Source organism: Bidens hawaiensis, unplaced genomic scaffold (genome assembly GCF_021521415.1).
Source record: "Bidens hawaiensis isolate Kalapana, Puna unplaced genomic scaffold, B.hawaiensis_p1.1 tig00005142_1, whole genome shotgun sequence".
Lineage (NCBI taxonomy): Eukaryota > Viridiplantae > Streptophyta > Magnoliopsida > Asterales > Asteraceae > Bidens > Bidens hawaiensis.
Genome location: NW_027491327.1, coordinates 252,022 through 264,980, shown reverse-complemented (window position 1 = coordinate 264,980; position 12,959 = coordinate 252,022). Strand labels below are relative to the sequence as shown.

Sequence of the window (12,959 nt, the reverse complement as noted above, 5' to 3'; positions counted from 1 at the left end):
AACGAACACAAACACGAGTTTTCGCTCGGTAAAGAATTCGTGAACTATCCGTTTGTCTGAAGAAAACTTAACGGACGAACACAAACTAGGTCTCGTCCGGTTTGTTTCGGTCCATTTACAGCCCTATTTCAATGTATCAAATATATGAAAACCATCTCTCCATATAATAGAGGTTACGATAGAAAATATAATGATAAATCTAAGTAATGATAAAACGTTAATAATTATCTTAATATTCAAATTAAATAGAATAATGACTAACAAACAAACTTAAAGATAAATGATAGAAACATATAATAATGATTATAATAATAGATAATAAACTCGGCTAATATATCACAGGATTTGTTAACAAAATTGAATTTTGGTAATTCATACGCAGTTTCGTGTATTGTTCAAACAGTTGCATCAGGACCAATAGAACCTAGAGTTAGTTCCACCCTATGTTTTTGGCTTTGGACTTTGGAGGTATATATGATCGCTAGAGTTGGTCCCAAATTTTAGAATATGGAGTTCCACTAATTATGATCAATAACAACTACAAGTTGGTTGATATTCATATGTTTAAAGGCTTTGTGTAGCCTTTTTAATATTAGGTATAGGGTTGTAAATGAACTTCCAAACCAAACCAAATAAGACCCTGTTCATGTTCGCCGGTTAAGCTCTTATCGGACAGTTCACGAACACCTAAGCGAACATAATTTCATGTTCGTGTTCGTTCATTAAGAAAGCGAACTTGTTTGTTCGGTTCACGAACATAAAACAAAAACAAAAAATGTTCTATTAGATTTTTGGCTAACCGATAATGGTATGTTTAAGCAATCATATTCATATGTTAATTTACATATAAACTAATCACATAATACTCATATATTTTTGATGGTTAATAATGTTGCTAAATCATATATGATAATATTAGAATAGCAGTTAAATAATATAGAAAACCTTTAATGAACAAACAAACATTAACAAGCATAAACGAACGTAAACACCACCTTATTGAACGCTCACGGATGTGATTGAACAAACATGGCCTATGTTCATGTTCGTTCATTTAGTTAATTGAATGAAACTCCTCGTTCATGTTTGTTCATTTATTAAACGAACGAACACAAACGAACTTCCTGCCAAACAATTCACGAATAGTTTGCCAAGCGTTCGGATAGTACATAACCCTAATATTAGGGACTTGTTCATCCCAGGAAAGACCTTCATGACCTTTTCAAACTGTTTTTGAGTATTGTTGTGATGTTGTTGGGTTGACTCAAGCTTCAGAGCAACCAATTCAGTTTCAATTCTTACGAAACTTCAATAAAAGGAAGAGAAAACTTTAGATGTTACGCCAAAACTTGAATTTAAATGGGTGCGCGCATATATAGTGGCGAAGCTTGGACAAAACTATAGGGAGCCAAAAGCCACGGACCCATAAATTATTTTCCTATAGCTATGTTTCAAGTTAAATGCTCGGGTCGGCGATCTGATTCGGGCCAGACCAGACCAAACAATAAAACATCTAAATATCTAATCTTTCTTCATTCATTCAAACGACCGTTCTTACACATAAAAAAAAGAAAGAAAACAGCAGATCATTTTTTAACAAAGACAGAGGAAGGACAAGTACTTGGAAGAAGAATTACAACGCAGCCTGACGACCTTTAAGATCTTTGAATTAATCGATTATGGATTCCGAATCAAACTTCTCAGCAATTTCATTTTCTATGTGAATCACCAAGCTATTCGTGAGATACTCATCTGCCACCTTATTGCGAAGGTGATTCTTGAAGATTTTCATTGCTGAAAGTCCCCGCTCTGTTGTTGCAATAGAAACAGGAAGTGTCAAGATTAGCCAAACCACCCTATCAACCAAATAGTACGTCTCACGTTTCTGAGTTTCCACAAGACTTTTGCATAGTTCAGAAATAGTTGATGCACCACTTAGCTTGGTATTCTTTGTCTTTTCAACACTAAAAATCCCCAATTGATATCGTAAATGAATCATCTCCTGCTCTGTAAAATCTTCAGGATAATACTTCTCAACAAGAAGACAAATTTTATCAACATTAATCTCTTTTGAAACTAAACTAGAACTAAGAGCTAACAACTCCATCGCATGCTCATTGAATCTACTATTCAACTCATGTAATTGTTTGTCCAATGTGCATGTAAAGAGATCTACCCGATAATAATGTTCAAATGTAACATGAATATCTTTTTTATGAGGCCGATACCGAGGAGAAGTATATGGAGCGCTCATATTCGGCGTTTCTATTAGATGCCTGTGACAAAAATAAGTAACTTCTGCAAGTAAAGAATCCCATCCATTGTTTTTGTAATCATTTAGACTAACCTTTGTTGATGCAACTAACTCAATGGCATTAAGAATATTTTGGGGTTTTTTATGCAACGCTTGAGAAAGTGTTTTAGTTCTTCCCAATACTTCCTTCATCAAGTGAAGAATAAACACAAACTCGAATGATTGCAAGTGATCGTAAGCTTCATCAGCATCTCCACATTGAGAATAAGTAGTATGAGATAAGTCTTCAATTATTCCATGGAGAACAACACGAGTGACAGCAAACATGTTAAGCAAACTACAAACGGAGTTAAAAAAAGAACCCCAACGTGTATCACCAGCTCTTCTTAATGTCCCAACTTGATTCACTCCAAATCCCAATTTGATCTCACCAAGTTCCAATAACGTCTTAATCTCATCTGCCTTTGCGTTTTCTAACTCATCGTGACGCTTACTAGAAGCACAAACCACATTAATTGTAGAAACTAAGTTCGTAAAGAACTGGTGTACTGGAATAACTTCCCTTGAAGCACAAATCAAGGCAAGTTGTAACCTATGAGCAAAACACAAAACGTAATAAGCAAGTATTTTAGTCAAACCGAAGAAAGAAAGAGAAAAACAAATAAGTAATTAACCTGTGAGCAAAGCAGTGAATGTAATACGCATAAGGACAATCCTTAAGAACAAGTTCCTGTAATCTGTTCCATTCCCCTCTCATATCGCTAGCACCATCATAACCTTGACCACGGATTTTACTAACATCAAACCGATACTTCAAAAGCCGTCTCCACAAACTTGTTTTTAGGGTCGCCGATAAAGTATCCTTAACATGAACGAAATCCAAGAACCTTTCTCGTATCATCCCTTTTGCATCCACAAATCTCAAAACTATTGCCATCTGCTCATTTTTCAACTCGTCTCGTGACACAAAAGTATGAATCCCCCACTTCACTACGGATATGCTCACGAACTTAATTTGCCATTGTACTAAGCATTTCTTTTTTAATATCACTCGAAGTATACTTTGCAATTTCATCATTAGAATTAGCGGAAGGTTTGTGACGTTTCGTCTTATTTCCCATTATATAGCTAATAAAAAAGGAATTAGTAGGATTGGGTTAAACTACAATTTCACCCTAATTTTAGAAGCCTTGAACAAACAATAACTACCATAGATGCAGCGTTTAAGAAGTCGAGAAAACAATGGTGAATGAGAAAGTAAAACAAACAATTACCTTGCGACTAGAAGCTGCTGATTGCCTTATTCGAATCCCACCAATTCGTCTAATGGAGGGTGGCGTCACAGTGGACGGACTGGAGTGGAAAGCTGTGTAAAGTGTGCCACGGTTTGGGTAGGTTATTCCAGCACCACATACAACTTCCTTATAGATTATTCAAACACCAAGTGCCTCTACATGAGTCGTATGGGGGCTATACGAGTAGCATAGGACAGAATTATGTCATAATGTGTCGGAGTGTGTCTCAGTCTATACGGGTCTATAGACCCTATACGACTCGAACATGCCTATACGGCTCGTATAGACTGAAAAAGCTATCATAAAGTACGTTCGTCAATTATGCAGGGGCTACACGACTCGTACGAGCCGTTAGGGCTGAGCACGATTCAGTTCGGTTATTAGGCGAAATCCAAACCAAAACCGAAGTAATTGGTTATTTGAATATGCAAACCGTTCGGTTTTCGTTTTTTGATTAATTTCGGTTTCGGTTCGGTTATTTTCAGTTTTTTTCAATTATGTGTCGACATTGCAAAAAAAATAATAAAAAAATGAAAATGCATATTTTAAGCTTATATAAGAACGTGTTAGAGTACCACAGTCCACATATATATTAAATTCAAAACACAAAATAGGCACGTGTTAAGTGAAACTATACGAATATAAAGTTGCTAAATAGAGTTTAAAAATTAAAAAAAACATTAAAAATTTAGTGCCGATCTTCATTCATCATCTTATTTATTTATCTTAAAAGTTTAGTTCATTCCTCATCATCTTGATAATCTTTATCATCATCAATCGGTTCGGTTCGGTTTTCGGCTTTTCAAAAAGACAAAAAATTAATCATCGGTTAATGCTTCGGTTCGATTTTTTCGGTGCGGTTTTTTCGATTAATTCGGTTTCGATTCGATTAATTCGGTTTTCTGCTCGTTCCTACGAGCCGTATACATTTGTTAACACACCATGGGGGTGGTGTTTGAATATACGAGCCTCTAATCTTCAATTACCATTTAGGCATTTACTTAAAAAATGATGGGGTTTTATAAAAAAAAATAATAAATAAATAGAATAAAAAAAATCAAACGTTGGGGTTTTATAAAATTTGGAGTAACTTTGTAGAATAGTAATAAAGTTTTAAAATTATTCTAATTAGGTCACTTAGCTTTCATGTTTTATTTAAATTATAGGTTTTAACATGTTTTTTTTAGCATTTTTCTTTTTCGTTTCAATTAGGAAGTCTTTTTTGTTTTTGCTGATGTGAATTTTAGGTATATTTATTTTTTAAAATAATTAACATGTTTTTTTTTATTTTTTAAAATATTTTCATATATTGGAAATCCCGGCCCGTTATCTTCTCCTCCATTTTATTCTTTTGACACAAAAAAATTCCAATGATGACTCGATTTGAAGGTTTAATTACCTAATTTGGGAAGAAAAAATGTACGAGTGACCTAATTTGAACAATTTTAAAACTTTACTACTAACATACTCCCTGGTTCATCGTAGGTAAGGGTGGCAAAACAAACCCAAATGGGTTGTTTTGGGTCAATTTGGATAACTTTTAAAATTGAAATGGGTTAGGATGGATCAAAATAATTTTGAAAGAATGTCAAGATGGGTTTAGAAAATGCTAGTGACTTTTTATTATGGGTTAGAATGGATTAGGGGTGTTCGCGGTCCAGTTTTCGCGGTTTTTAGGTCAAACCGTGAACCAAACCGTTAGTAATGGTTTTTTATTTTCGTAAACCAAAACCGAACCGTTGAACTCTTAAACCAAACCAAACCGCACCGTTAATAACGGTTTGCTCCGGTTTGGTTTCGCGGTTTGGTCTTTATACAATATGTCCAAAAAATAATTCATGATATGTAAATACTATTCAAGTCACAATAATTTATATAATTTAACATACAACTTATTTTTACCTTAGGATCGCATTTAAGAAAACAAAAGGCCAATTAAAGTTTCTTGCATTTTTTATTTGGGCTTAGCCCACTTTTTTGTTGTTTATTATTAATATTTGTCAAAATTTAGTAGTGTATATGTATATACACATATATATTATATGAAATATTTAAAAAATACACATAAATAAATCATACGGTACGGTCCGGTTTTATGCGGTTGGTTTTCGGTTCAAACCGTAAACCAAATAGTTCACTACGGTTTGGAAATTTTCAAACCAACCAACCGAGAGTAAAGAAAAAAACCAACCGCGAAACCAAACCGATGGCCGGTTTGGACGGTTTCGCGGTTTTGAACCGAACCATGAACACCCCTAGAATGGATTAAGTCAAACAACCTCCATCCAATTTTATTTCATACAAAACCCATGAAACCGAATAGAAACCGAGAAATCGAATCCAAAAACATTTAAACCGAATAGATACCGAAACGAAAAAAAAAGAAGCAAAACTGAACAAAAAAAAAACGAACCTGAACCGAGATAAAACCGAGTTTTTTTTTATGAACAAGGACGATGGAAGAAACATTTTAGTTATTTTACTTTTTGCGTTTTTGATTTATATTTTGAGTTATTAATTGAATATTTTTTTTGAGAGTTTCTGAAACCCTTTGTATTTAACATTTACTTGGTTCAAGATGGGTTAACTACTTAACTTTACCCATCTTGACCCATGCCCATCAAAAATCGAATAGAAACCAAGAAATCAAAACCGAACAAAAACCGGAAACATTGAAACCAAATAGATACTGAAACGAAAAAAAGTAAAACTGAACCGAAAAAACCGAACCTGAACCGAGACAAAATCAAGTTTTTTTCTTAATGAATGAGGACGACGGTGGAAACATTTAAATTATTTTAATTTTTGCGTTTTTGATTTATATTTTGAGTTATCAATTTTTTATTAACTTTTTTGAATATTTTTTTGAGGGGCTTTTGAAACCCTTTGTATTTTAACTTTTATTTGGGTCTAGATGGATTAACTTTATCCATCTTGACCCATACCCATTCTAACCCTCTATTTTAAAAATCCATCCTGACCCAAACCCATCCTAACCCATCATCCAAATCCAACCCAAGCCATTCATATTGCCACCTCTAATCGTAGGCTTACGGTTCAAGCATGGTGAGGATGTTAAAAGGTAACATAAAACTTGATATTTGAAGAAAAAATAAATTTTACAAACTTACAATGCTTGCTACACTTAAGAAAGGCAGCTGAAAACTTCTGATGTCACTATAACATGTATGTGATATACAATATAAGACAAAGGCTGTGCACAAAATCATTGACACAGAATTGAACCAAAAAAATCAGGAGATGATTGATCTATCTACCACTGATCATAATACAAACCATAACAAAAACCGTCTAATAAACATCAATTTCTATTTTCTAGAACTCCTAGAAATAAGACGATTGATCATGAAGCACATTTAACTGACCGAGAATCCGGGCAGCCAAAGGTTTTGTTATGTTGTTTCCCCTTTGAGTCAAGTCAACTAAACCCGTCTGAGCCAAATTTCCATATTTTTGCTTCATATCCAACAAACGGAATATTCTCCCCAATGATGTTAATACTTTCTCCTGCAAACTCGAAGAAGGGCAGTTCAGTAATTTTATAATCGGGTGTATAGCGTCAACTTCAGCTAGAACTTTAGACCCGTATGGCAGTCTTTCGGCTTCAATTAAAGTCAACAATGCATCTAAAGAAGCTTCGCAAACATTCAAATCAGAATCTCCTAAAAGTTTTACTAATGGTGAAACTGCATCAGCTTCCACTAAACAAAAAGACGTTTCAACAGAACAGATGCCTTGATGAACGGGGCAAACGGGTCCTGTTTGAGGCGAGAAGCACCTGAATATTCCCCCCATGGGTCTCGGGATTGGCTGACTTAACTCGAACGAGTTTTTAGAAAGTTGACCAAGAGAAATGGACGCTTTTCTTTGGGTCAAACTTGTCCCTAGCTCTAATAACTGGACCAGTAAGGGAATGACACCTGTCTCTGCTACTCTCTTCTGTGAAATCTGGTTAGTGGGGATGGTGAAATGACAAAGTGAACCAACTGTGTTTTCCATTAACTGTTTCTTGTGGACCCTGTTTTGCATAATGTCATGCAGACGTGAGGATATAACGGGGAGTCCGTCCGCTTGTAATAGTGACTTGGTGAGCTGAGATGACTGAGTCAGATTTGAAATCACACCCATTGCAGAAGTAATCTCTTCTTCATCACTGGAAGATTTTGTTATCTTTATTAAAGTTTTGATTGTTTGTAGCCCCATGCGGTCTATGATCTCTTTGTCATCGCCATCTTCTGATAAACAGCAGAATAGCTTAATAGCATTTGTTCTCACCTTCTGGTTTTCCTTTTCACAGAAATGCACCAACGATTGCATGTTGTCTGGATTCTGAAAAATTACGTAGCGAAAAATAAGGAATCCTATTATAAACCATAGCATAAAGACTAAAATACCCTCAAGTAACTAATATTACATAAATACATAGCATAAAGACTAAAATACCCTTAAGTAACTAATATTACCATTTTTTCGATATTTTTTATCTTAACAACCGACTTTGGTTCAATTTCTGTTTTAGGTAGATAAAGTTTTTGTGTCAGTAAAAACTATGGGGTGGCAATCATGACCCATTTTTTAAAGAATGGGTTGATTTGGCTGAAAATAAATTATATATGGGTTCATTTGGGTCACGCAACTCACTTCAAATTAGTCTACGGGTCAAAACAGGTACCTATTATAAAACTTGTTAACTTAAAACCAAAATGGGTTAGCACCACTCATGACCATTGTTTGTCTCCACCACCTACACGTTATCGCTGCCGCCATTGGCAACTTTCCAGCTGCTTCCACCAACCCACCCCACCCAGCGTCACCGCCGCTTCCACCACTCCACCGCCATCTCCAAGACCACCTCGTAGTTGTCCCCACCATCGGCACCACTAGCCACCATAAAATATAGCAAGTGAAGTAGTGAACCAATTTTGGTACTTTTTTCTAGAACAACTCATTTCAAGCTGACTTTTTTGTCCAGTTTTGACTTAGAACAGATTTTGACCCGAACCAAATTGATGTTTTTTTCCAAATGGCCCGTTTTGATCCAAACTAGTTTCGGTCAGACCCTAGATTGACCTGAACCTGTTTTGACCCGTGACCCGAACCCGTCAGGCCCGCCTAGTAAAAACCATCAAAGTTTCAAAACTTTGTATATAAGGTAACCAACGTTCAAAAAACTTGATTTGAGGAGGTGGGCATTGTTGAAAATGGTAATTTACTGGTTACCTAAATAGATAGATTTTGATAAGTTTGTACATTTTTAGGAGGAAACAAATATTATGACTAAATATTATATTACCTAGGGTAGAAATTTGAGGAATGCTGCACCTTTATATGCAATCAACCCAGCTTTGTAGTTTGTATTAAAATAAGTTGATGACCAAAAATCAAAAGCAGAGTTATTGGAATGAAGATGTTACCTGTCTTAACTTTGTTTTCACTGTAACAGCCATAGGTGAGTGGCACATGGCATAAAAAGAACAAAGTAGACTTTCTTGCACCAGAGGTCTTGAACAATCAATGAACGAAAAAAGACTATCAACATCTTCATCAGACTCAAACAACGAAACGGGTGGTTCATTGTAAGTCTGTGACATGGTTGACATGGCAAGATGCATGATTATGGCAGCCAACTCATCCCGTAAACAGTGTGATGACGTGTGATTGTACAGAAGATTGACCAACAAGTTGACTGAACCACTTTTTATCATCTGTATGCTGTTTTTTGGTAAACTTGAGAGGTTATTAAGTGCTTTAGCTGCTTTTTGCTTTAACTCAGGGTTTCCTTGTGAGACCAAGTGAAGAAGTGAATCGAGTGCACCGTTTTCAAACAAAGAAGATTTGTTGTGGTCTGTTAGTTCCATTTCTGCCAATGTTGTCACCATGCGCATCTTCACTTCTTCAGATCCTGCCATCAAGCATTTTATAAACAGTTAGTTAGTTAACGTCCTGCTTGCGGTGCGCGCATATAATGTATATATGTGTGAATCCTCGGGTGGGCAAAAGTGAAATTGTACTAATTTTGACGTTATTTTACTAATCTCGTGAAAATAATGTTAAAAGTGGCGGAAGGTTAATCAGGCATCATGTGGTGGCGTTGATAGCCGAAAGACAAGGGTACATGCACCAATCGACCGGTGTACCGATGGTTGAGTGTTATGCGCCTTATGTCCAAGGCTTGATGCAAAAATACTATCGAGCCGGGGGTCTCACTGGAAGCAGCCTCTCTATTCCTACAGAGTAGAGGTAAGGCTGTCTAAATCTTACCCTCCTCGGACCCTACCATAGCTTTGCTATTGGTGGGATATACTGAGTACGATGATGATGATGATTTAGTTAGTTAGTTAGTTATAATTACAACTATTATTATAGTTATTATATTTATTTTCTGTATATTGATGTTATATTTAACAAAAATTTTTACAATAAAAATTTAAGTATATGAATAAAACTGATTTAGAAGAATATAGGTACTAGAGGTAGACTTCAGGTGACTTACAACCAGTTTGAGATAAAAAAAAAAGAAACAACACAAATCAAACCAGTCATAAGTAAATGGGTTGTAACCGTCACATGTCATAAATATGGTCATCTAACTAGCTAAAAAGCGTTAACAGGCATGACAGGTAACTACTTAAGCATAGATAAGAAAGTGGCTGTTAGATAACCTGAAGATAGTCGATGCAGCAGATGTGTAAAATAATTAGCTTTTGCCATCTGGATGACATTTTGATCAGAGAACGAAAGTTTGTCCAAAAGCTCATTTGCTCGGGTGGCAGCTTGGGTGTCATCACTGTTGGACATGGTCACTAATAGCAATATGCATCCCTGAACCATCCCAATGTAATTTTTTAACGTCTCATTTCGAGATAATTCTAATAATAATTCAGCTGCCAGTTTTCCTTCAGAAACTCGACGCCCAAGAGACCGCACTATGGATTCAATCACACCACTGACTTTTGAAATCCTATCCTACAATAAGCTTTCAGTATGAGAAAATCTACCTATACTAATAAAAGAAAATAATCTGAACACATGGCATTCTGAGGTTAATTCTCATTATCAAATTCCCACCCAAATCACTTCTCTTCTATTGATGAAAAAGAAAAAAAAAATATCCTGGTTCTAAATATAGTATTGATTATAAATTCAACATATTGTATTAATTGGTCAATCTCTATTTATTGAATTATTAATGCTATAAATTATATTGTAAACATACTTAATATAAAAAAAATATTAACCAGAGGTAGAACAACCCATTCTCGATTTAAAGGCCTCATTGTTTTATATGTTGCTTCCGGTGGCATCGCTTCATTATTGTAAACCGATGGTAGAATAACTCATTCTCGATTTAAAATTAAAATACATTTGATGATATAAAGCGGCTATATTTGTAATACATTTTTTACATAATATAAAGAGACTTAATTATCTTTTATTTTATTTGTATTAAAATATTCATTATAATTTATACATTAACATATACCGTGTAATACACGGGTTTCTAAAGCTAGTAAATAAATAAGATACAAAGCAATAAAAAACTTTGGTCCAGCCTCTAATTTGAGTTACAAAACCTTTAATTGGCCAGAAAAACCATCAAAGTATCAAAGGTCTTGACTTTTGATTCAAGGTGCAAATCAGATACCATAGCCTGTCAGGATGATGACATGGCGCCTCAAAACCGGTTATATTAGGTAACTAACTTTATATAAAGTTTTCAAAATTTTGATGTTTTTCCATTCAGTAGTTACCTAAAACACGACCAAAGTCGATGACTTTTATGCAATTTGAACAATTAATAAATGGTCTAAATGATGTAAATGCTGCATTATAGCGTTTCACGATATACAAAAAGAATCTCACAATCATCAGTATCAAAGTTGAAGCATAAGGTACCTTTGCATCATCACTATCCTTTGCCAAAATGCAAAGTAAGACAAGCGTACGACTCCTTATCTCTCGGTTTTTAGAACCAAGTAATTCCACAAGGGTAGGAATGTAATTCTCCAAAAGCACCCATTCCCGGTGTGCAGCTCTTTCCTCACATAAACTTTGCAACTCCTCCAAACAGCAAATCACTTCCTCCTCGTTTTCCGCTAATTGCTTTGAGAGTTCTGATTTCAATGAAGCAATTGTGATCATTGTGTTTCTATCCTTCCATTCCTCAATTGATTGCCTTAGTGTCTTATTAGGCCATAATACTCTATTATCCAATGGGATCATGGTTAAAGGACACAAGTCACTTCCATCAGCCAACCATTTCTCAATGGTGGTTCTTTCAAACGTGTGACCAGAAGCCGTTTCAACGGGGTCCACCATAACTTCTCGGGTAATCGGACAGTAAAATGACTGAAGTGGTTCTAATGGTTGACTTCCCAATGAAGTCCGTTTAGTCAAATACTTTATTTCTTTCTCTTCGGGAGAATAAGTCGCGTCTGCTCGTTCCAGTAAAGCAATAATTTGATCCATCTGAATTGCTTCAGCTTGATCTTTCCTCAACTTTGCATCTTCTACTTCACTCTTGAAATCCTCGAGTTCTTTCTTTAACGAATATCGGTCGGTCGATATTCCAAGAACTTCTGCAATGGAAACCAGTAACCCATTGGCATACGTCTGATCAACCTTCCTTTCGTGGATTCCCGACTCAATTTTCTTCAAAATAATTTCATCTGTTACTGCTGTCTTGAACTCTGCAGACCGCATAGCATCACAGAGTTGACCAATACCCTGTTTCACACTTGCAGAAACTCCCAATTCGGAGAGCGGAATTAAACTTAACGCCCTGCTAATTTCTCGTGTAACTTCTCCTGCTCGTCTGTTAATCGACCGGCTGTTTATTAAAAGGTACATTTTGTTCTTTCGACTACATTCAGTGATCAACTGTTTACCAAGTTTGGCTTGCTGATTCAAAACCTCAACAAAACTGTTATCTACATTACCAGTATCCTTTTTGTTTAATTCTTTCAAAAATGGAACAAGTCTATCCAAATACGAAGCAAGTTCCGTAAAACTCTCCCTCTCTACAAAACAATTCTTAGCTTCGGTGGCTACTTCAGTAAATAACTCTATAGTTTGAGATATAAGCTCTGTAACTGCCATTGAAGAAACGCTTGTAATCGCTTCCATTGCAATTCAGTTATTATAACTTACTTAATGCCACCAAATTGGTATAACTGGAATCATTACATATTCTTCAGTATTGCAGGTCAACTCAGCCTAATACCCTCGTTCTCTCAGGAGGCCATCCCTTTAGGCTAAGAACAATGACCTGAGAAGCAAAATTTCCGTCAAATTTGTTTTTGGTCCAAATTATAAGCCCATATTTAGCATATTTGACCTAGCTTCTTGTAGTTTATTAAGTATTTGCACTATTGCGTATCAGTTATGGT

At 35.5% G+C, this 12,959-nt stretch overlaps 2 protein-coding genes across 2 annotated transcripts; both read right to left on the bottom strand.

The window, feature by feature from the left end:
• Nucleotides 1-1,669: 1,669 nt before the first annotated feature.
• LOC143629000 (uncharacterized) lies at nt 1,670-2,581 on the bottom strand. The gene has a single exon (XM_077098408.1). The coding sequence runs from the start codon at nt 2,579-2,581 to the stop codon at nt 1,670-1,672; it is 912 nt and encodes a 303-aa protein (XP_076954523.1).
• A 4,214-nt stretch (nt 2,582-6,795) lies between these two features.
• LOC143628944 (U-box domain-containing protein 24-like) lies at nt 6,796-12,696 on the bottom strand. The gene is made up of 4 exons (XM_077098374.1): nt 11,467-12,696; nt 10,233-10,536; nt 8,985-9,472; nt 6,796-7,899 (listed from the first exon to the last, which is right to left on the bottom strand). Exons 1-4 carry the CDS (start codon nt 12,694-12,696, stop codon nt 6,895-6,897), a joined length of 3,027 nt encoding a protein of 1,008 aa, XP_076954489.1. The 3' UTR covers nt 6,796-6,894.
• Nucleotides 12,697-12,959: the final 263 nt, after the last annotated feature.

Excerpts from the sequence above, each read along its gene's own strand:
- LOC143629000 (XM_077098408.1), bottom strand. The coding sequence starts at position 2,581 with ATGTTTGCTGTCACTCGTGTTGTTCTCCATGGAATAATTGAAGACTTA.
- LOC143628944 (XM_077098374.1), bottom strand. The coding sequence starts at position 12,696 with ATGGAAGCGATTACAAGCGTTTCTTCAATGGCAGTTACAGAGCTTATA. Across the intron at positions 9,473-10,232 it reads GCTGCATCGACTATCTTCAG|GATCTGAAGAAGTGAAGATG; the intron begins GTTATCTAACAG and ends GCTTGATGGCAG. Across the intron at positions 7,900-8,984 it reads TGAAAACAAAGTTAAGACAG|AATCCAGACAACATGCAATC; the intron begins GTAACATCTTCA and ends GTAATTTTTCAG.